This window comes from Pollachius pollachius, assembly GCF_949987615.1.
Source record: "Pollachius pollachius genome assembly, chromosome: 9".
In the NCBI taxonomy this organism is placed as follows: Eukaryota; Metazoa; Chordata; class Actinopteri; order Gadiformes; family Gadidae; genus Pollachius; species Pollachius pollachius.
Genome location: NC_136942.1, coordinates 19,686,899 through 19,711,052, shown reverse-complemented (window position 1 = coordinate 19,711,052; position 24,154 = coordinate 19,686,899). Strand labels below are relative to the sequence as shown.

The 24,154-nt window shown below is 47.4% G+C and overlaps 1 protein-coding gene across 1 annotated transcript in view; it reads right to left on the bottom strand.

The window, feature by feature from the left end:
* The window catches only part of scaper (S-phase cyclin A-associated protein in the ER), a 56,678-nt gene that overhangs the window by 18,256 nt on the left and 14,268 nt on the right, over positions 1-24,154 (bottom strand). Inside the window, exons 16-23 of the mRNA XM_079744126.1 lie at positions 23,480-23,622; positions 23,258-23,339; positions 23,000-23,152; positions 21,182-21,289; positions 16,999-17,138; positions 13,682-13,747; positions 13,284-13,410; positions 7,214-7,329 (exon numbers count right to left, since the gene is read on the bottom strand). Coding sequence (XP_079600252.1) covers positions 7,214-7,329; positions 13,284-13,410; positions 13,682-13,747; positions 16,999-17,138; positions 21,182-21,289; positions 23,000-23,152; positions 23,258-23,339; positions 23,480-23,622 — 935 coding nt within the window. The remainder of the gene's footprint in view (positions 1-7,213; positions 7,330-13,283; positions 13,411-13,681; positions 13,748-16,998; positions 17,139-21,181; positions 21,290-22,999; positions 23,153-23,257; positions 23,340-23,479; positions 23,623-24,154) is intronic.

The following is a 24,154-nucleotide window of genomic DNA, read 5'->3' as shown; positions in this document are numbered from 1 at the left end:
GAATTTGCTTTATTTTAAAATTACAACAATGTCAATGGTTTATTAAGGGGTAGGTGGAATTATATTGAAGGATGCCAGATAACAATTCTAATTAGAATTCTAACCATAGTTTGCTTGAATTTAAAATTAAACTAGAATTTTCCTGAGAATGTCTACCATAATCAAAGATTAGGGAACATATATGTTCCCTAGTCTTTGATTATGGTAGACATTCTAAGCCACAGTCTAATAGATATTGCTTGAATATATATTTTTTTATTTAGAAAAATGCAGTTTGAAAGGGATTCCTACTCCTTACATTCTGTGTTGTATTGAACACACAATACAGAATAGATTGACATATAAATATAGTCACTCTTGAATTATTATTATATTTTGGGTATCTTTAAGCTTTCAAAAAGCTTTGAAAGCTTAAAGATAGCCAAAATATAGTAATAATTCGAAGTCATCTAATTAATAGTCTGAAAATGATTATATTCTTAGCAGTAGAGAAAATTAAGCTTTCAAAGCTTTTTGTATAAGAAAATAATAATTCCAAGTCATCTAATTAATAGTCTGAAAATAATTATATTCTTAGCAGTAGAGAAAATGTAATTACTTTAATGCAAATAATTAAAAAAATTGAAGAGAAATGCAAAGTTTTAGTTAACATAAAAGTATAAAGTAACGCACATATAATAAAAGAAGAAAATAGTGATTGAGGTTCAAATTAAAAACAAAAATGTAATAAATATATATATATTTCTTTATGTATATATAGATAAAAAAAAATATGGATGAAGTTGTATTTAATCATGTCATTGTGAGTTGACTCCCCATCAGTTCTCAGTAGACCTGGCCTTGCGTTCATCCGGCCTACCTCGAGAACCACCCTAACACTGGACCCAGGCCGCTACTGGACTCGGGCGGCTACCCGTGTAATGAGCATGCAATTGTTTTGTAGCCCAATTAATCAACCTTGTCTTTGGTCGGCGAACAAACGGGCAGACTGTCAAAGGCATGTTTGAGTTATGCCCTTACGGCGCTTGTGTGTACAATGGAGCATCAGTGTGATCCCTCTTAGGTTTCCTCCCACCTAATTGAACTTGATGAGTGGGACACACGATACACCGCCCTCTCCGCGAATCTCGCCGTCTCCGAACGCCCCCAAATGACATCCAGTGTCAAAGATTTTGAGGAACAATTTTGTAAAGTGCCGCGCCAGCCGGTGTCATGTAGCAGGGGAGCTATGCTGTGGGACTGCTGTGTGCCAGCCTACCTGAGCAGGGGGAACATACCTGTCCCCACGGCCTTACAGAGCTCCCCTTACACCTTGATGCTCCCACAGTGGCCTCCAAAAAGAAGAAGCAGGACCGCAAATCTGTTATTACCCACAATGCAAATCAATAACATTACTAGCTTTAGCACGTTTACACCCACTGACAAGGGCTTGTATTGCCTTCAACTAGGGAACGTGATCTGGATCAATAAATAAAACGGAAAGAAATTATAATCATAAAATAAAAGACATTGGTAACGGGATGAGGTAAACATTAAAGGGTATAATTGGCACACATTGACTCAAATGCTTATCCCCCGACGGGGTGAAATAACTCCAGGCTAAAGCTATTCAGACCCAGGGAGACGAGGTAGAAGGACCGAGCACACCTGATCCCTCTCCCAGCCCGACGCAGCCCTCTGGGGCACCTCCTGGGTGGCCTGGTGGGCGGGGGGGACGACAACAAATCAGGAGCGTCCACAACCACAGAACTAATACCGTTAGGCTCACTAGTTTACAAATCTTCCTTACAAAGTGCCCGGAGGCGACCCAAAGATGATATGCCAGACGGCAGAGCATCCGACTGTTTTTAGCCGAAGACCTCCATTGGTCGCTGGTAGGTCATCATAAGTGTCCCTCCGCGGCAATAAAGAACGCGGTTCCATTGCAAAGGTAGATTGACTCTAAGCACAAAGGGCAGTTGTACTCAAACAACTTCCACTGCGGTGTCATGCATCCGTCAGTAATACGGCCAAAGCCATGGTAATTATGAACAGAGGACCGCCCACCCCTCGCAACGATCTCGGCTGACAACAGGACAACAAGCATGTAAAAGGGTCTTTATGCTTTTTGTCACTGCCTCCATGTTATCAGGCCAGGGATCTGTTGCTGTTCAACCTGGGGTTTCGGGTTTCCCTGCCCTCTGTCTCCGTGTTTCCTATGAGCCCAGTCAAGCCTGAATGGGGTAGCGCTGCAGAAATACGACCGACTTCCAGATCGGGTTGATTCCCAGCTTTTTTTCACCTCCACTTTACTTTTCTCTTTTCTTTCCTTTTTCTCTACCAAATCAGGAATAATGGACTTCTAGAAAGGCAAGGAAAAAAGAATCCTGAGCCGAAACAAAATAAAATGAGATGAGGAGTAAATCTGTTTCACACACACACACACACACACACACACACACACACACACACACACACACACACACACACACACACACACACACACACACACACACACACACCTCTAAACATCCTGAAATCAGACCACAGGTAGCGGTCTCCAGTTTCCAGGGCTCTGTAGAGAGGTGACGATACACCTTGGGTTAACTTCTCTGGTTGAAGAATTCCGTCAACCTTGTCCTTGCATGTAATGGGGCTGTTCCCCTATCCAGTTAGTGCTGTAAGCCATGAATGGCTGCTTGTATACTATTTTAACACATGGAAATATATTAAAAATATGAAAAAATGATTGTTAAATGTTTGTACTCACATATTTGGTAGATAATTACATTCTGCCTAATTGAAAACTCATTCCACCTTGATTGGGAACAGAAAGATGGCCAAAGGCCAACAAATTTTTTTTTCATACAAAATGTATTTTTTATGAAAGAAATATGTTCTACATTCAATCCTCTGGCCAGAGAGAGAGACAGAGAGAGAGAAAGAGCGAGAGAGCGAGCTGTCTGCATTAGCCCTGGGTCTAGACATTCCAGTGGCCACAGGGTTACACCAGGGCATTAGCAAAGCCTCACAGAGGAATTAGCTCATTAATGTAATGGTAACAAGATGGAATCAGTCTCCCCAGGGACAGATATGGCATCTCCACAGCTGCCTTTTTCCCTTTTGTAAATCACTCAGCTTATCAGGGAGGAGGTGAAGGAGGAGGAGGAGGAGGTGGTGATCAATACAGCAACATTACTGTAAACAGATAATGTAGCGTGCTCTGGGGCTAGGATCCGTCCAGCAGCCCATTATGCCACCCGGCCCGCCCAGATGACAGATGGTGATAAGTAGACAGCCCGGCCGTATGCTATGCTATAGAGTGTTGCTCAATTTTGACTGCATATGACTGATTTTGACAAAAGCCATTCGATTAAAAGAAAAATGGTAGTGGGCTATATAATTGAATAAAGTTCAGCTTTTCTCTGCGAAGTGGAAATGTGTATTCATTCAACACAGACATATGTTGAATGAATACTTGTGTTCTTTCAGGCCTCATAACTACGGATGCCATGAGGCCGACAAAGGGATTTGCACCTACAACCAGTGAGTAAGTGAGTAAACCCCCTAACTAAACAATCCTTTAACCCTGCACTGAAACAACAGCGGAGCAGACAAGACCAAAGGGAAGTGCTCCGTGGCTGCTGGAGTGACAGTGTCTTGGCGTGTACTCAGTCACGCTCGTGTTTGTATCTGCCCTTGTGCACCTCGTACATTAAAAGAACTTCAGGCAACTTAGGCACGGGAATCACTCCCCGTTATGACGGAAGCTGGAGTGCATCAAAACAACCCCTCCATCATTACTCAGCGTGATAGTAAGCCCAGAGAGGATCAACCATCATCACCTCCCCTTCCTGTGCTCAAGTACGCCAAGAAGATTTCATGAAAGCCAGGGAGGTATTGTGTAGTTTGTGTGTGTGTGTGTGTGTGTGTGTTACTCCCATGTGGAAACTAAAAAAGAAAACAGAACTCCATGTCCAGATAATGGAGAAACTCTCCTATTGGAGCCAATAACATCCCTTACTGCTTAGAAGTCTGCATGACATATCCTCAGATTACAGAGAAAGAAAGCGAGCAAGAGAGAGATAGGGACAGAGAGAGCGAGAGAGAGAGAGACAGCGAGAGAGAGCTAGAAAGAAAATCAATATACATGTGATGTCCTGTAAAAGCCTTATAAATATAACAAGCATTTGCTCCATTAGCGGAGGTTGAGAGACCAGTAAATGCTAATGAATGGGAGAGCAAGGCCATTCCAGTCCATTAGAGAGTCTTAGTAGTGGGCACTGGGGTTATCTGCTGGCAGGCCACGTAGAAACATCAGACTCACAACTCACACAGATCCGCCATTCAAATGACAGACGGGACAGAGACGCCTTCTGTGTTTCCCCGAGAAAAGAATGAACCAAAATTTATCTAACATAAATATGAGTTCTAGCCTGCCTATGGTCCCCCAGTGGTTAAAACTTGCGTTCGGTGTAAAACGAGCACTAGGTGTTCTGCTCGCTCTGATTTGGAATGTGGTCCCATATGTCGTCATAAAGGATCTAAGCTCCCCCCCCCTTTCTCTGCCTTGCCCGCCCAGAGAATTTGGCCCGCCAATGAGACACGACCGTGCGAGCACCACGTGTGTGTGTGTGTGTGATTACACACACTGTAACGCAAGTGTTTGCTGTTGGTGTTATGGCGCATAACACGTCGGGTCTTTGGCGTCTCTTGTTTTTCCACAACGAGACTGTAGTTGGGGTTATCTCAGCCATGGTTGAGAAGGAATTGGGGGAAAGGAACTTTGGCTTTGACTGACCCTGAAGTACATGAACTGCGACATGCTGCCCGCCGCCGGTTGCCGCGAGGCACCACCGCCCGGCAGCGGGCAGCAGGCAGCGCGCAGTTCAGTCTACTTCAGATTGATGTGGAAGTGGAAGAACCAGAGACGTCGGAGAACCCGACAAAGTCGTTTGTGATTCATAATATCATCTGGAGGTGCACACAGCTTTTGGCCATGATAATATGTATTATATGATATAGATATTTGTATTATATGATATTAGTTAGATATAGAGCTCCAGTACTGTAACGCAGGTGTTGTACCCTTCCTTGTTATTTGGATAACCGTTCTGCTGTTGGTGTTATGGTGCATAACATGTCGGACTCTCGTCTCTGGTATTTCCACGAGACTCGTAGTGGGGGTTATCTCAGCCATGGTTTAGAATGAATTGGGGGAAAAGAACTTTGGCTTTGACTCCCTGAAGTACATGAACCACGACATGGAGGAGAAAGATTGTTGGCCGCGAATGTCTCCCGCTTGAGCCCCGCTTCCCACTGCCGAGGGACCACCGCCTCGGCGCTGTAGGAGGCGGTGGTGCCTAAGCGCTGACCGCTGCCGAGGCGGTGGTCCCTCGGCAGCGAGACTCCGGCAGGAGATAACCACGGGCAACAATCCCTTTCTCCTCCATGTCGTGGTTCAGTCTACTTCAGATTGATGTGGACGTGGAAGAACCAGAGACTTCGGAGAACCCAACGCGGTCGCTTGAGATTCATAATATCGTCTGGAGGCTCACACAGCTTTTGGCCGTGATAATATATATTATATGATACAGATATCTATGTATAATATGATATTATTTAGATACAGAGCTCCAGGACTCCTGTGTGTTCTAGAATATTTACAGAACACGGCTAAAGGCTGTGTGTGTCTCGCCATTGCGATACATTCACTGTAAACAGAGCGCATGGTACCGTGGCTACAAGCTGCAACCCTCCTCCTTGACCCGCCTCTCTCCTCCTCATTTGCTTTAAAGCTACAGACACAAAAACGGCGCATTTGGGGAAAGCTCAATGTGCGACTGGCTCGTAGTGGCTGTAATTCTGCACCCCGGCTGAATTTCGGGAATGCCTTCAAATACTGTCTTTGGGGCCTACTAATATTTATATTAAAGCATCCACAAAATAGCATGCCATGGGACCTTTAACAAAACACCTAATAGTGAATAAAAGCATTGCCGTCGATGAGGACGGGATACAGTGGGAGCCAACTGACTGAAGCCGGCAGCTGCTAGTGCATGAGGGTATAGACACATGTGAAAGGCCAGATCCACTGAGCCCAGCAATCCTCCAGAGGCCTTTGGCTCACTCGGTTTGCAAACAGCATCCAGAATTACAAGCACCAATGGGCTGCTTTTGTCATTTCAACACTCAGGTTGCCAACTCACATTTCTGCTGGCCAACCACCCTGCTAGCCGGCCCCCACTGCAGTGGACCCGGTGACACAGAGTATAGAGGAGCCCGGCACGGAAATGTACATCATTCCACCACTTACTAATAACTAGTGAACTCTGGTTTGTTTTGTAGTATTCAAAGATTTTGTAGTATATATAATGATTTTAGTCGTTTGACAAGTTTAAAATGGAGGGCTTTGTATTTTATCATTTAAAATCTCAGTGACATATATGAATATATATATATATATATATATATATATATATATATATATTATATATCTCCTCAACTATGGTGGAGGTTATTGGATTGTTTTATTCTTGTTACCCAAAGGATGTCCTGCTGAATTTTGTAAAAAAGAGTCCAATTACATAGCTCAAAATACAAATACCAATGGTCTTATATTGCAAATGCAAATCTTCAAGTCAAAACTAAACAGTCACAACTGGAATACCTGAAAGAACTCAAATCAGACGATTGGGATCTAAATAATATTGGTCTGTCTGCTGGTAAATAAACCTCATAGAATAACCATCATCAACTGAAGGGGCACAGTGGTAGACCTATTAAAGCTGTTGAAGGTATGATTCCACAGATGTTAACACAACCACAAAAACACCCTCTGCTCTCCATCCGTCCCTCCCTACGCTCCTGTAGGTAAGCGTTGCAATTCAGGCCCCTTTGATAGAAAGGCCAGAAGAATGGCTTGAACCAATCAGGGAAGAGATGCCTTGATTGGTCACAGATGAAAAGGGTGCGGTCTTAAACAAAATTGGCGCAGTCAACTCAAAAAAAGACATTGCCCACAGCAAATTTCACTCAGGAAAAGGGTGACGGATGCCATTTGTAAAATAAAATAAAAATAACTCACACCCAAATAACAGCTCTTCAATCATACCTACAGCACCATTTACTGACTGACAGATGTTAATAGGTCGTGTGTGTACAGCATCGACAGCCAAGCATGTGGATCTGAACCCTCATTCCAATCTGCCCACCAGGAGACGGAGCCGCTCACCTGAGGGGGATGCGTGGAACAGCGGTCGGCGTGGAGGCGGCTGTGATGACCTGGAGGATCTGCTCCAGGGCTGAGATGCCTCCTCCCACCTGGAAGGCCACTTGATCGGCATTGTTCTGCAGGGACAGACAGACGGGGCGTAAGTCACAGGGAGAACGAACGCCATCCACAGTGAGGGAAAGGAAACAAACCCATGGGGCTGCACTGGGGGATTAGGTGGCTTTCACCATGGATCCCCCTTGCTTTCTCCTTAAAGGGGTGAGATTGAAATATGGACAAACCGAGAGTCACCCCTCAAGCACACCTTCCCCTCCAGCCTCAAAGTATTCCTGCGAAAGCTCAGAAAGTGCCACGGTCGTCTTCTTCTGCACACGCGCGCACACACACACACACACACACACACACACACACAGGGCCTCCCAGCACCAGGGTGGTCTCCTCTGAGAAGGACCTCAGGAAGGCCAGCAGAGTGAACACAGAGAAGGGTGACATAAACCAGCCATGGTAAATGTTGGTGATAATACTACGGAAAATAACCGGAATATCCAACGTGACGCAGCAGTGATACATGTAAACAAAGATTCAGTATCAAAACGATTTATAACGTTGAGTTGTGTTTTTTTTTTTTATACATTTGTACCATTGTGTTTTGCTTTTTGTTGCTGAGCGAACGTGACTCTGGGTTCAGACGCTGTAAAGCTAAGCTAGAGGAGCCACTGGCGTCAAGGGACATGCCTGGGCGGGAGGGAACGGACTACAATGGAGGTTGAGCTGCTGATGGAGCTCGTCCTCCTCCACAGCATGCTGCGGAGCCAGAGCAGCCTCTCTAATGGAGGAGGGAGCTGCGGTGCCGATGGTAAACAGCCTGCAAGACGAAGCACGCGGATACACGCCACGCTCACCGTGGAATCACACATAAGCCTCTCATCTGTCCTCCATGCCCGTTGCTGACACATAGCTCCTCAAGATCCACACAAACACATATTAGAAACAACAGGATTTGGGACAAAACCCCTCCAAAAGTACACAGCGCGAGGCACAATGAGGATCAGGGGGATCTCGCAGACGGTCTCATTAGGCCAAGTACTGTGTGCAAAGGCGAGCCTTATCAGTGTGGCCCCAGTCACCGAGGTGGGCTTAACCCCTCCTCTTAACCTGCCTATCAACGCAGCTAACTGAAAGCTCCCGGGGTAAATGAGAAAGGGCTGCTCTTTCATGCTAGCTTATCAAATGGTATTAAAACGGGGGACAGACCGGGGCCTGCCCAGTCATGGGGGACTCCTGTAACATCCTGGCATGGTCTGCTTGGCTTGGTTGGCTACCTTTACTGCTCACAAACGGCTCTGTTGTGAGGAAGGGACGACAGCGAGGAGAAGGATTAAAGCTAAGAAAACGTCTGGAGGTATTGTTCTTTAGGTGGTCCACACAGGTAACGCTTCAGAGAACAAAGGACCATTGTTCAGGACTGATGATTAGGTATTTTACACAACCAAAAGCAAATATGAAGGCATCTTACCAAAAAAAACAGTCTTAAGCCATCTTAATCCTACGCTTGTTTGCCTGATCACAACAACAATTTGGGACAGTATGGCTCATTGGTCGAGACAAATCGATTCTCTTGAGAAAACAGGCAACAGAATCGCATAGCGGTAAATCTTTTGCACAAACATTGTCAATAGTTAAAAGCAGTGCCTTTATAATGCAACCCGTTTGACAGAGAGGGGTTTAGACAATAACACAACCCAAGTTTTGTATATACGTGTAATCCAAACAGTCGCTGTCTTTATAGCAGTGGGGGAACTACACAAATTACATTAGGGGAGACAGACAGAGCGAGAGAGAGAGAGAGAGAGAGACAGAGAGAGAGAGAGAGAGAGAGAGAGAGAGAGAGAGAGAGAGAGAGAGAGAGAGAGAGAGAGAGAGAGAGAGAGATCCTCCACCCAATATACTTAAGTGCAATGTTTGATCTGCTAGTGGCTGGTCACACCCAGGCACCAAGAACACAACACAATGAGCTGAGGGAGCAACGCTGTGCAGGAAAAACGAGCGAGGCTGGCCAAAGCTGGGAAGACACCACGAGAGGGATTCCGTGTATTAAAGCAAGGTGACCATTATTTCGGCCAGCTAATGAGAGGGCCAGGCAGTTGGGTCAATGGCAGAGGAGCGCAAACGGCTCCTTTTGGTCTCCACCCACTAGCATCTCTGATTAGCCAATAGTGACGCAGGGGGGACTGGCGGCCCTGCCCTTATTGGCTGAGAGTTTATTATTAGTGGTAAATCTTGTCTTTTATCTCTGCCGACATGTTGGATCCGCCCCTTTATTGGTTCAATGCCACTGAGTGTGAAACAAGGAACAAATGAGCGTATTACCCGGGCTTAGAGGAGCAACATCCAGGGGTAAACACTGTCTGTGGGCTGGGCTTACTGGAAACCACAATAAGCGTGTCAAATAAACATCTCAAGGCAAGGTTTGCAAACGTGCATGTTTACAAGACATAATGGAATATTACATAGCATGGTATACCACCGCCAGTGAAAACAATGTTTGAATGGGAAATGTTACAAACGTGTGTTTATTCTACGATACAAACCTAGATGAATCAAAGGGCAGTGTGGTGTGAATCAGGCTTGCCAAAGAAAGCGCAGACAGCCCAGGGTAGTATGTTATATACACACACACACACACACACACACACACACACACACAAACACACACTCTGAATGTTTACAATAATTCCTCATATTGGTCTGATCTACAGCGCCAACCAAATTCAACTGAATAAAGAGAAAACCGAAAAACTAATCATTCCATATCCCACAGTCACAAAACACTGCTTCAATCAGCACTCAAGCACAGACAATTAAAACAAGCATGCTGGCACAATGTTCTACAGGCCTCTCCTTGTGCAGACAGAACGGGTAGCAGAACCAGAGCCAGCCCTCTGCGTTTCACAGCTGGCCTTCAAAAGCTAACCTTGTAGTTAGCATCCTGCCAACACCAACAGCATGCATCAAAACCAATAAGAAAAACAAACCCAATAGTCTTGTGGTAAGGGACAGGTGTATGACTTCCAGCAGAAAATTTGCAGGTCAAACCTTGGGGATCCTTGAGCTAAATGCTCCCTACCTGCTCATTAACAATGTGTAGCTAAAAGAAGAATTGTCCCTGGCTTTAGATAATGCCTATTATTAGTGAATACTAAATATGTCATGTGCACTAGCTCCACTACATGATTGAGAGTCTTCAGCTACTCATAGTAGACTATTTATCTGGTGACTTTTACATACTATGCTACTTCTGTACCATTCAAGAATTTAAAAATCGACATGCCCCTCACGACAGCATTGCCACATTGCGCCACAAGGCTGTAAAACATCAGCTCTTCCCGTCCTTGACTCCCTGACATGTTTGCGGACAGAGACACAAATCACGTGGAAAACATGTAACCTCCTTCGGCAGAGGTAAAAGCGACCGTGTAGGCAGACCAAAAACAAGAGAAAACCATTAGCATGGCTTAACATGTCCCGTCAGAGTCAATCAAACACTTGACCACTATGATGATTATAAGGAGAAGGGGGGGGGCGTGGCGTCGGTTCTGTTACCGAGGTGATTTTCTAAAAGGGGTTTCTAAAAACAAACAACGTGGGGGGGGGAAGGCGCTCGGCAACGCTATAACACTTGCAATTCAATCCAGCTGCGGTCGAAAACACAGCCGATCCCCCTGGTTAAGATGGACGGTTCCTAAACAACCCTGACACACTCCCTGCAGTCACCTCTGTGTGGGCCAGAGACAAGGTTCTGGCCCAGCAGATCTGGGCAGGATCTGTCAGTCTACTGGGGCAGCCCGGCCCACCTCCTCCTCCTCCTCCTCCTACTCCATGCAGAAACGCTGTAGTTCCATTCCCCCCGTGCTCCTGCTCCTTCTCCTGATACTACGACTGCCCCTTAGAGGCATACTTGTCGGCCCAGCGGGACTCTCACAGCTGGCAAACGAAAATGTAAACACAGTCTAGAGGCCTTTGGTTTTCAAGGACCCTTGTTTCCTGACCATCCCTCAATAACGACCTGACCAATAACAACAATAAATAGCAATAAACGCTAGTGGCCGTTTATTGCAATGTGTGTTTAGGAGAAATAAATACAAGCAAAAACACTCCTCTTTCTTCGTCGGATGGACAGATAGAGAGAAAATGCTTGTGTGCAGAATAAACCGTTAGCAGGCACAGAGGGAGCAGCACAGGGAGGTCAGAGAACAAGGGTCCAGGGAGAGTCTGGGAGGGAGATGGAGGGAGGGGGCGGAGAACGTTAGGCTCCGACTGCATGGGGGCTGGGTGGGTGGGTGCTGTCTAAAGAATTAGTGGGGAAAACGGAGACTGAATCAGATATGGTGGAATAGAAAAGAAAACAAACAAATGGGTAGGTGAGTCAATGACACTAGAGAAGCTTGTTAGGTCAAATAATCTCAACCCACACACAGCCCCCGACCGGAGTGACTCACGGCCGCTCAGCCCCGCCGATGGAGACGCTATTTATTTGACTTTTGTCGGGAGGATTAGAAGAGAAGGTTTTCCCCTCTCTGATCCCAGCACACCAGACTTCGTAGTTTCAGACTTACGAAGACTGAAACTAGCGCTATAATGTGAAATGAATGAAAACTTCCATTACTGTCATTAGCATAGAATAGTTATGCAGATAACTTACAGATATATTCCACAAAGCCCTCAAAAGCGTTACGCACACACACACACACACACACACACACACACACACAAACACACACACACACACACACACACACGTTGTGTTACTAGCTCCGGGCCCAGTGACCTCTAACCTCCCACTGGGGTTGTCTGCAATCTAAGGGGAGGAGCATTGGCACATTGGTGACAGCTTGTGAGCCACTCGTATAGAACTGTTCTTCCTCCCTCCCTCCCTTTCTCTTCGCTGCTTAAGTGTGCTTGGCTCCCCCTCCCAACGACGAGCCACTGCTTCTCTCCCCTCTCTGGGGAAATCCAGTAATGGCCCCACCAGCACCCCACCCCAGCCCTGGTGAGAACCCCACCTCCTCCACATCCCAGCAGCCCCCAAGCTGCAGGACGTGCCCTGATGCCTCAACATGGTACAGCTCTACCATGTCACACAGCACGGGAGCCGCCTGTGCGGTGGACTTGGAAACATCACCGATTTTCTGCAACTCAAAAAAGGGAACAAATAATAATATTCACGGCGAAACCTAAAGGGGATTAATTGAGAGTCCAACTACAAATGTTTCAAATCAACCCTTTTGTACAATTGCGATAACTCCATTTGTAAACACAGCCAGAAAAAACCTCTGAAATGAAAAGGCCTAATCTAATAGTGAATCGCCCTGACTCGCCGCCACAAAGTCTTTTGCATTAACGACATTTCATTTGGCAATCCAATTTACCATTGTCTAAACCAATGACATCTGAGCCATCCCCCGTCCGCCAGACACGAGACAATGCCCGCCTTCGCCATAGGAAGCTCCTCGATGAGTACCATGTGCCCAATGAAAACACCGCTAATCTGGTCCGCATTAGCCAATAACCGAGGGCGAGGAGCTCTGGAGTAAAGCGATACTCCACACCGGGCGGCTGAGACGGGCGGCTCGGCGGCCCGCCGCTCCGCTTCAGAGCAGTGCCAGGGGGCTGCCGTGTTGTCTCTTTATTCCCTGCTGTCGACAGTGGATGACTGCGGGGAGAGGAGCCCCAGTGCAGCAGCAGCATCCTGGGGATGAGGGCCGGGGAGGCTGCTACCCACCCTGGGACTGTGAGGGGAGGATGAGGAACCTAGCGCTACAGAGCCCGAGCTGCAGGGTCAAACCCATTCACCCACCGCGCTAACATAACACGGAATACAATTTCAACCACTTGAAATCGACACGTTGCCGAAAAACTGAACTCAGAAAAAAAAGCTTCATCTACATAAAAATAAGGCTAAATATAATAAAGAATATGAACAAGAAATCAATGATGTTTCAGCAAAAAAGAACTAGGGATAACCCCCTAGAAACCCCTAGTCCGGTGAGATTGAGTACGCTGGAGTCACCTGTTTCTCCAGGATGCGGGAGATCTCGCCCAGGGTCCGGTCCAGCCCTGACACCCTGTTGTTGGCCCACTGGCCCGTCTCCTGGCCCTGCAGCTGCTTCAAAAGGTCCTTCACCAGCCGCTGCAGCCTGCGGGCAACACACACACACACACACACACACACACACACACACACACACACACACACACACACACACACACACACACACACACACACACACACACACACACACACACAGTGAGATCCTCATGTCGTACAGGAGCTAGTCATTTAACCACCGCTGACACACCTGACACCCACTGAGTTCTGACAACCCGTGTCAATGTTGTCTGAGTGAAGGTTGCGTGTTGAAGTGAGGTTTAGAGTAACAGTGGAGCGAACAGCCTGAATAACCTTACTTTGCTTTGTACGGGGAGTCTGGGACCTGGGCCTTCGCTTCCACGGACGCTTCGTAGTCCTTCGCTCTGCGGAAGAAAGGGTGGGGGGGGACATCCATTGAATCCCAGTTTGGGTTAATGACGAGATGAAAAGACAGGAAAGCGAGAGACAGAGAGAGAGATGGGGGTCAAGTTGAGTGTTTATTCAGCCAGACAGCTATTCTCCAAGAAACTTGGCTTATAATAACTCCACATCAGCTCTTTAGGGACTTTGTATCTCCCTGCCAGTGACAGTCACATCCCTGAAGACCTCGATTCCATTTGTAAATCCCCTTTCCTTAAGTCTTATCTTTGCCCAGAACAGCTCAAAATTCATCATTTCTCTTTAAGAGCAACCATAGACTTCAACTGTGTTCAGCGGCCCACACACTCACACACACACACACACACACACACACACACACACACACATCTATAGGAAAATGATTCTCATCTAATCCTTATTCTCATCAGAAGTTCTTACATGTACAAACGCACGTTTATCAGACGGTTCCCAGGAAAGATAAGAGTCACTGATCGGTCCCGAGATGCAGGGGTTTACGGTCATCAATCCATCCAACGCTTGATAAAAATCACGCACACACTTCCTGGAAGAGGACAAGTGCACTGGGACCTGTCCTTCAAACAAGGTCCAATCCATGCTGCGTGGCTTCTGGTATCTCTACACAGCCCTCTAGCGTGCATTGTCTGGTTTTCTTCAGGCTAATCCATAGAAGACGGAAAGTACAAGTTTTTTCTCCTGAAAGTAAATGCTCAATTTTTTTTAAACCATCAGATAGTTTGATTGTTGTTAATGTTTCATGATCTCAGAAAACGTCTTGTACAAAGTTGCATTTATTTAGAAAAGGAACGAAAAGGAACCATATATTGTGGTCGGTTTTGATTCCCTTGAGGAAACCTGTCCTGACTTTCATCCCACCTATCTGACCAGTGGCAGCCACAGAGGTATTAGTATTATTAACCATCTAACTCCCTAAGGATACCAGAGCATCCAGAGGAAAAGCATTAACAAAACACAAAGAACCCAAATCACATGGAAATATAAATAAAGACTGACTATTCTCCTCTATTCTATTATGTGAGCAAATCGTGTTCTCCCCAGTAAGGCCTGCCTCCTGTTGTGGATTGCAAGGTTAAAATGTTTTAATGCAGTCGGTGGAGTAAACCGGGGCAGGAGGGGTGATGGCTGAGGGTGGGGAGGGGGACCGTCTGATCACGTTATTTCCCCTGTTCATCCCGCAGGCTGTAAGGCTAATGGCGGCCCGCACAAGAGCCTGAACTGCACCTGACCCGTTTGTCATTCTTTATATTACAATATTCCTCCCGGACAGGTTTACACCCACCCAGGTTAAACAGGGAGCAGTTGCAGCGCCGTACATCATTGTCGGCCACCGGCCTGGCTAAATGGACCAGGAGCAATAGATGGCAGGAGGCGGTAATGGAGAGGGGAAGCACAAATCTACAATAGCGCAGTAATTCATTCACCAAGCGCTGAATCCAGATTCATTTTTGACTTATTCAGAGTAAGGTTGGTCCAGTCTTCCGACTGGGTAAGGAGAAACAGAAGCATCAAAAGCAGGGAACACACCAGAACATTGGACAGAGGCTGGAGTCAATAGAAAAACAACTAAAGACAGCATATTGACCCTGAAGGATTCAGTTTTGATGTTTGAGTTGTTTCTTGACAGCTGGTTGTAGCGTAAATGTAGTACAGCAAAACAAATAGCCACGTCAGTGGAAAAGAAGGAAACTATTTCTGGCTGCTGAACTACGATCAACCATCCTAAAGGTTTGTGTACGGTTGTACGTGCGTGTGTGCGTGTGTGTGCGTGCGCACACGCGTGCAGCTGTCAATGCACCCGAGCCCTTCAAGGCTGGATCTGTGCTTGTGTGTTAGTCTTTTGAGTGGCACTTCTTCTGGTGTGCGTGCGTACACACGTGTGTATGTACGTGTGTGTGTGTGTGTGTGTGTGTGTGTGTATATACTGGTTCACCGGCACGGTCTCCCCTCACGTTCCCCTCCATCTGAGGCAATGAGTTAAAGCTGTGCTGCCGTCTCTGGGTGGGGGGCACAGCGGCTCCTTTGTGCGCTCACCTCGTGCAGAGGTCCCCACGTACACAGGCCACTCTGTCCCAGCCCCCAGCACCCCTGCAGCCGACCACAGGCAACCCACCGACGGCCCGCAAACAAGCTCATCCAAGAGGATGATTGAAGGCTTATCCAGCGTGCGGAGAATCCCCAAAGCCTACCGACATGCTAGTTAAACCCAATTGCGAACGCCGTGTTTATCTTCACAACTGAATTAATACTGCTGTGGGTTAGCCATACCACAAAAAACAACCAATAACACACCCACACAGGGCAGTGTTGCAGCTGTGTGTACGTACGTACGTACACACGTACACACACACACACACACACACACAGCCTCTGTAGCACAACATGCTGAGTTGGGCCTTGAAGTCAGGGTGTAAACCTCTCTCGCCTTTTACATGCTTGCCCTATACACTGGTCCAATGAAAAGGCTCACTTCCAGCCAAGCTCAGATGTTGTATGCTCAGCGGGGGCTCTTGTGTTATTTAGGACCTGTGAGAGGCCCTCTGAGTGGTACTCTCAGCCCGCAAGCCTGAGGGAGGACTGACGGTAAACCCCCCCCCGCCCTTCTTTATAACCAGAACCAATCACAGGAGTTGAATACAACTCAGTATTACCAGCCTACTGACCCGACTCAACCCAGGTCCTGGTCACCACAGAAGGGCTTTGCTCCCTATTTGTTGATTGCTATCGATTTCCTTCTTTGGTATTTCATTAAAACAAATATGAATCATTCACAAACAAAGAGACAGAAACATGGGCCGGGTTTACGCATGTTTTAAGACCAAACATGTCGTACACTAGAGGGGACGTTGGGTTTTGGCAGAGTGGCGGCAGCAATTTGAAGGAGAGCTCTTAACAGGTGGGGTCCTTCGATCGATTCATTTTTACTCAATCGCAGAAAGTGGTCATAAATTAAGCTCATCTGTGCAGCCCCGGGAGGACAGTACACATAACATCTCCCTCCAGCTCCTTGTCCCTTATAAAAATACTATTAAACACCCTGAGAAGCTCTAGAGCCTGTGGCTCAGAGACATTGCGCGAAGGAGAGAAGGAGAGAGGGAGAGATGGAGAACGAGAGAGAAGGAGGAGAGAAAGCAGGGAGCTCGCCTAGCGAAGGAGAGAAGGAGAGAGGTAGAGATGGAGAACGAGAGGGAAGGAGGAGAGAAAGCAGGGAGCTCACCTAGCGTTCATCCTTGTGCGAAGCTTCTTTGCCCTTTTCCTGGCCTTCTGCCGCTCCTCCCCCTCCTTGACCTGGCCCTCCGTGGCCACGGAGCAGTCCGTCACAATGTCCACGATGTACTTCTTCAGGGAGAGATGCTCCTGAAACACAGAGAACATAGATCAGGGGGATGGAAGTGGACCGTTTGTTTGGAGAACTTAATCGATAATAAAAAATAATGAAAACAGGTAAAAGGGGAATTAGAGAGCTAATTCTTAAATAGACTCGAGTCCAAAATAGACTTGGATCCTTTCGAAACGGAGGAAGAAAATACAGTCCCACTCCATTCATGCTCCGTGTGCTTTGCTGTGAAAAACAAAAGGATTCCATAAATTTTTTCGGCTGCGCTGGATGTATCAAGCAAAACTCACGCTCCATGTCCTTTGGGCTTCCGTGTACGATAACTTTCTAAAGTGTGTTTCTGTTCGTGCTTAAAGAGTTCCCAAAATGAACACATTAGTTCACAGCGCGGATCTCTTAACTACATTTTACAGTGTATGTGTGAAACCGGAAAAACCCCTAGCCTGCGACTTCAGCAGACTGAGCAGGTGGGGCGCAGATCAGCGGTAATGTCATTACACCCTTTGATTACCAGGTAACGTGCAGCACGCAACACTCTTTCCAGGGCCTGGGCCCACAATAGAGCCACTAACAGTCTGAAAGTGTTGCTTCCCCTCCCGTCTGCAGAGCAGCCACCCTGACAGATGAGGCACACATTTCCACCAAAGAAAGAAAGAAAGCGAGACGAGGGAGAGGGAGAGAGGGGAGCTGTTGGTTGGGTTGGGGGTGTAACCCAATTTGACCAACATGATGTATGCGCCAGAAGCCAATTACCCCATTAGCTGGTCACGCTGCACCCCAGAGGAGAGGAGAGGAGGGGAGGGGGTGGCCTGCCTCCCAGATAAAGGCTCTCCAACCGGTGTTGTTCAAAGCCATGGCCGTGTGAGTTCAACGGCTGCCCCAGTACAAACTACAGACTGACAGGTGTCTTGGGAGCGGATGATGTATAACAGATTGTACACATTTAACAAATCAATGTAATCAATGGTGTATTCTTATAAAACATTGAAAAAAAAAAGAAAAATAGGTGTCGATAACTTCGAAAATGGCAAAAGAGCAAGGCAACACGGATTGAGTGTTATGCTCCACGCTGTGTATGTATGAGCGGAACAACCTGCCCTAGTTTTCGATGACACTACAGGATTTACGACGGTTGCCGCCCTCTCCCTCTCTAAGCTCTTCGATGCATTAGCTCCATAAATCATGAATAAGGGCTTCAGGTATTACCCCTCGCATATTCACCGTCTCATCAGCAAGCCACAAACTTTAAGTGAACCTAAGCACCGGCTTCTCGGCTGAATGCTTATACAGCAACAATTATTTATTCAGCCCTGCGTTATGCATTGACATAAACACGCTACGACCACAACAGCTGGGAGCCTGGGGGAGGTGGTGGGGTGGGGGTGTGGAGTGATCTGATGAGTGTTTTAACACGGTTACGCCGGATGACGGACAGGTGTCTACCTGGACCTTTGAAACAAAGGAAGCAAAGAGTCTGGCCCCAGGCCCCGGCCCCGGCACAATGCCACGGCCGGGACTCTGGAGTGGGAAACACTAAACCGCCCACTTCTCTTTCTCTCGCTCTCGGTTGCAGGGAGACACAACACACATAGCCACACACACACACACGCGAGCTGAAAGATACTTCTACACGCACACACACACTCTAAATGATTTGCTGATGCAGAACTGCCTTTGTCACGTACAATGACTTAAGAGGTAGATTTCCAGTTGGTGTGAAACAGACAGCTGTAATTCAAGTTAGGGGACCAGATATGATGGGACGGCGTATCCGGTTACCACTACCAGACTGCTTCGCAGGCCTTTTTGTTGCTCCAATGAATGAATGCCAGAGGAGCGACAAGCGATATGCAGCCAAAACAATAAAGAGAAACTAAACAGATTCTTGGCTGGTATAAAAGGCGGCTAACGGATCCCCTGCTCCTATCTGTTCCTCTGGGTTCTTGGTGCAGACCGGGGAAGGGGTTCCCTGCTGGATATCGGTTACAGCTGCTCCATTCCTACAACTGCACAACCTCAAAAAAGAAAAAGAAATGAATCCAAATAGAAGCGGGTGGGCCAGGGAGGGAGGGGGCCGGCTTCAGCTGGCACGCTGGATATTTCATCGGCCTTCTCTGCTGGTTGCCAATCATGGAGGTTTCAACACCAGGACCCTGGAGGGCCGCTGGGGAGGTCAGCCCTGGTACCCAGGGGGAGCCAGAGGGAGTCTGATCCCTTGGTATGGCCTAGTGATCCCCCTGCTGGCCAGCGGCTAGAGGGGGGGGTTGTCAGCAGGAGAGAGAAGGGTGGAGTTCAACCCAGGTAACGCACCGGGGGTGGACAGGGTGTGGAAAGATGAAAGATGATTAAATGGCACACCGTTGAGAAGCCATGGGTTCAGAGCACTCCTCTATATCATGTTAAAGCAGGACAGCTTAGACTCTGGAGGCCAGCACGGTGGAAACATAGGGAAGGAATTCCAGGCGGTCCGCAGCGGCACATCGATCAAACTGTTGATAATCGTTGTATTTCAATTTCCTTTGCAGTTTTTTCGGAGAGAGAAAATTACCAAATGTGATGAAGATGAGACTTGGGCTTCTCGCTGCTTCCTCCCAGAAGCTATAGAGTGACCCCTGCACAGTTCAGCCAGCCATCTTCATTTTAATTAAAAAGCTTTCATCCAGGCAAGAGTTATGGAAGCAGGAAATAGTTGGCCATTGCGTGAATGAAATAGTGCGGGCCGATATGAGCCTTAACATAAATATTGTGAGGCTAGTGGGTTCCGTCTAAACAAATTCCAAAGACCTCCATCTACTTTAGAGTCGGGCCCAATCGATTGGTCCCGATTGTAAAGCACAGAATTAGACAAACCATGAGAACCACTGCACTGATGGCTAATATTTGAAAACGATATTTATAACCTTTTTACCTCAATTATTCGAACTTGAACATTATTTTCCCATTCAATTATTTTCCAATTAAAAGAGTATGTGATTGTAACATTGCTTACACATATAGTGCCAAATCGTTTCTTTGATCATCATTTTGATCTGCGATGAAACGTTTTAGTCAACATTTCTTAAGAAATGAAAACATTTATTTTTAAAATAAATGTCAACTGCAGGGTTTCTTGGCTGCTTGTGGGACAAAGCAAACATTAAGAACACATTCCTTTGGTTCTGGAAACTTGTGCTAGGCATCTGGCAATATTTATAGACTAAATTATTAATTGAAGAAGATAATACACATAAATGGGCAATGAAAATAATCATAAGCCACACACACACACACACACACACACACACACACACACACACACACACACACACACACACAGGAGGGAAGAAACAGGAGGGACAGGAGGGAAGAAAGGAGCAGGAGCAAGGGGAAATTATAAAAAGGTGAGGGAGGTTAAAGGGTGCCGCTCATAGCACCCCTGGTTGACTGTCTCACAAAGGGCGCCGTTGAGGAGCGCAGTTGAAAAAGGCCACTCTCGTGTTGCAGCCCTAGAGGTTCCCCTTCTGCTCTCACAAGCTGCCGGCCTGCAGGACACAACAGAGCCTGGGGACACGCAGGGCTGATGTCACCCCTGCGCTGGAAGCACTCAAGCGGCACACACACACACACACACACACACACACACACACACACACATATGCACAAGCACACACACACTCTCACAGGCTTGTTCACCAACGCAGCATGACAAACAGTCAAACTATACGAGTGGCTGGACGGTAAAAAAACAACTACAAATCGGGAGGGCATTTCTGAATATTGGGGTTGTTTTATATGTACCTACATATTTCTCATTTAAGGGAAGCTGTAATTATTTTAGAGATAAAACCCAATATGTATGGTTTACAATAAAATGGAAAGAAAAAAAAAACATGCCAATACCTGGGACCCATCTTTAAATAGCGAAATGTTAGGAGCGGTGGGAGGGGTTAAATATATCTCGTAGGCTCTGTGCTAGGAGAGCTTGTGGAAGAACGAGGGAGGGGAGGGAAGGAAGAAAGGGAAGGGAAGGAAGGGAGAAAGGAGGGAAGGAAGGGAGGGAAGGAGGGAGGCAGTCTATACCCACCACTTCCTCGTCCGAGAGCTCCCGTCCCTGGATGCTGCTGCCGTCCCGGACCGCCTGCTGGTGGCCCACTCCCTTGGTGTGGCTGAACAGGTGCACCTCCGAGGTGATCTGCCCAAACATAAACAGGAGGTCAGAGGTCAGCGCTGAGGTGGACACCCCGGATGGGGGTCGGCAAGAGGCCCCCTGGGAGGCCCCGGGTGAAATGATACCCTACACAGGAGCGCTCAATGGGACGCGACCTGCCACAAGAAACTCCATACGCCATTGACGAGCGCTGACAAAAGAAGGCTATCATACATGAATCTGTTTTTAAAACAACAGGGCATTCCATGGACCCGCACATTGTGTGTGAACTTTCCCATAACCGACGCCATATGCGCTCGGTGTTTGATGTCATGCGTGATGTAGAACACGTTGGGAGCTAAACAGTGAGATAGATAGAGATCCCACAGATAGTGTGGGAATGGGAGGGAGGGAGCACATATAGAAACCTGGAGAACGTGTCCCAAGTTAGTTTTTAAACGTCTCCGGGACTTCCATGGGTTATTTCAATGAATGCGTCCCACTTGATGATGCAGAAGAAAAATGACAAGTGTATCGAAGGAAAAGAGGAGAAGTGATAAACGGCCCCGAAGGGAGGCAGGTGAGAGTTGGGAGCGGGCCTTGTTGTTGCTTTCCCAGCATTGGAACAAAGCCCACTTAGGACGGCCTGTGTTTAATGTGATTAAATAGAGTGCTTGCCACTGACCCGTCCATGATCCCTGGTGTCAGACGCTGCCCAAGGTCATCCAACATTTTAACAAGATTCCCCGCAGCGCACCTCTTCCCCAGCCTGCGCTCTGTGTGCTGTGCTCCGCCACGCCACCTCCCGCCTCATCACAGATAAATATGTCTGCCCATGGATTTGTTGCCATTCGAGGGAGGCAAAGCAAGAGCCGTGCCCGAGCGTAAATCCACGTCATCATCTTTAATCATCGCAGTTAAATTCTAATCGAAAAGTGGCCTCTTCCCAAAACAAGACCCTTCTGTAAATCAGCCTCCTGCCCGGGTCGTTTTTATGCATCCCGCTTGCCAAAGAATATAGAGGAAGATGCCCACAACAGCTCTACTGTGGCCTCTGTGTCTTGGCATGCATTATCCAGGTATACCGATGACAAATCACACAGACACACACACACGCACACACACACACGCTCACTCATTAGCTTATGAAATCAACCTAGGCAGGATGAGTACAAGAGTATAAGCTTCAGCACAAATAATAGATAAGGCCAATTAGAAGGAAAGGATTACATCCGTTTTTAGGTCTGTATAAGAATGTCATCAGAGCCACTATAAGCAGAACAACGTGAACACCTCCATGTTTTAATAAACCACTGGTCTAAACTAAGACGGAAACTAAAAAGTGTATAGCCTTCTCACTTGAAGAAATATCCCAGATATACATCTCTCATTTCAGATGAGAGATGTATATCTGGGATATGAATCAGATGTTCTCTTCCCACTGAGCATTTTTCTGTGTTTTTATGCATTTGCCGCGTTGATTGTATCAAACATTGATCCTTGTGTGTGCAGAGAGAATATGAAGCTGACGTGTTGAAACATTATCCTTTGTCAACATGGGTCAGGAACATGTTCGCATTGGGAAACCTCCCAGAACCAAACACCCAAAGGCGAGCTTCACTGCACACTGCAAACAGCTGCCTACTAGGCCCAATCCTATTTTCTCTGCGTGGTCAATTTTCCTTTTGGTTTTACATAGAAAGACTCTTTGCAGCTCCATTAAATGGCCAAACGGAGGTGTCTGGAGCGACGTACCACCACGTTGCACAGCGAGCAGTGCTTCTTGCGCTCGTAGGGCGTCAGTTTTGGCGCGTAGTCCGTGTTGGCGTGTCGGCCGCTGCTGAGCTCCGCCGCCTTCTCCTTCCTCTGCTCGATCTGCTCCATGTGGCGCCGGCTACTCTCGTCGTGCTGTGGGGGGGGGGGGGGGGGGGGCATCAGTCACAGCAGGGGTCTTACGATACACACAGTAGTCTAGTAGCTACAGTAAGGGGTGGTGGAGCAGGAGGAGCTGACCTTCATCTGAATCTTCTTCTGCAGCTCCTCCATGGCTTCCTGCTGGGCGGCGCTCAGCGCTGCCATGCGCTCCTCCCGGTCCCTAGGCACCGAGAACACACAGAAACATAAAACACCCGCTGTGACGGAACCGGAGTCAATCCACCATGGCAACCTCTCTTAGGGCTCTAGATTTGTCGTGACAAGCCAATGTCGTGGATGGGATGGGATGGGACGGCAGACCTGGCCCGTTCTCGCGCCGCGTCCTCCCTGGCCTTTTCCTTCTCCTGCCTCTGCTGCTCGATGCGCGCCTCCTGCTCCTTCCTCCTCATCAGCAGCTCCTCCACCCGGGCCTGCCGCTCCGCCTCCAGGGCGCGCTTTCGCTCCTGCGGCGTGGAGCACGGAGAGAGCAGTAAGACTTGTTGGTGATAAAGAAATTGAATACCATATTCATATTATGTTTGAATAAGAGTTGAATCCCATGAAAATAAGGCCGCCCTGTTTCTACAGTAGCCCAGAACGAACAGACGCCTCTAGAGAGACCGCGCTTAAAATAAAAGGGGCGAAGCGTTGTACGGAGGAGGGTGGGGCGTGATATCCCCATGGCTACAACTTTATTTTTGACTCTTTAATAACATAGTTGGGGTGTTACATTGTTCCTCACACAAAGAAAGGCTGTTAAATCCCCCATGTCCTACAACGTTCAGCGTCCTTGGTGTTTATGACAAAGTTACCCGATTCTTATTGGTTAAACAGATTTATACGCAGGCTAGGGCCGTCAATATTGACCTTAGTGCGCTAAAAATTACTAGCAACTTACACAATTTAGGCCAGTACAGGCCACCGTAGTCGTTGGAAAGGGAGGGGTCGGGAGGGAATTCAATGGCTGCGATCCACAATCTCACCTAGTTGCTACTA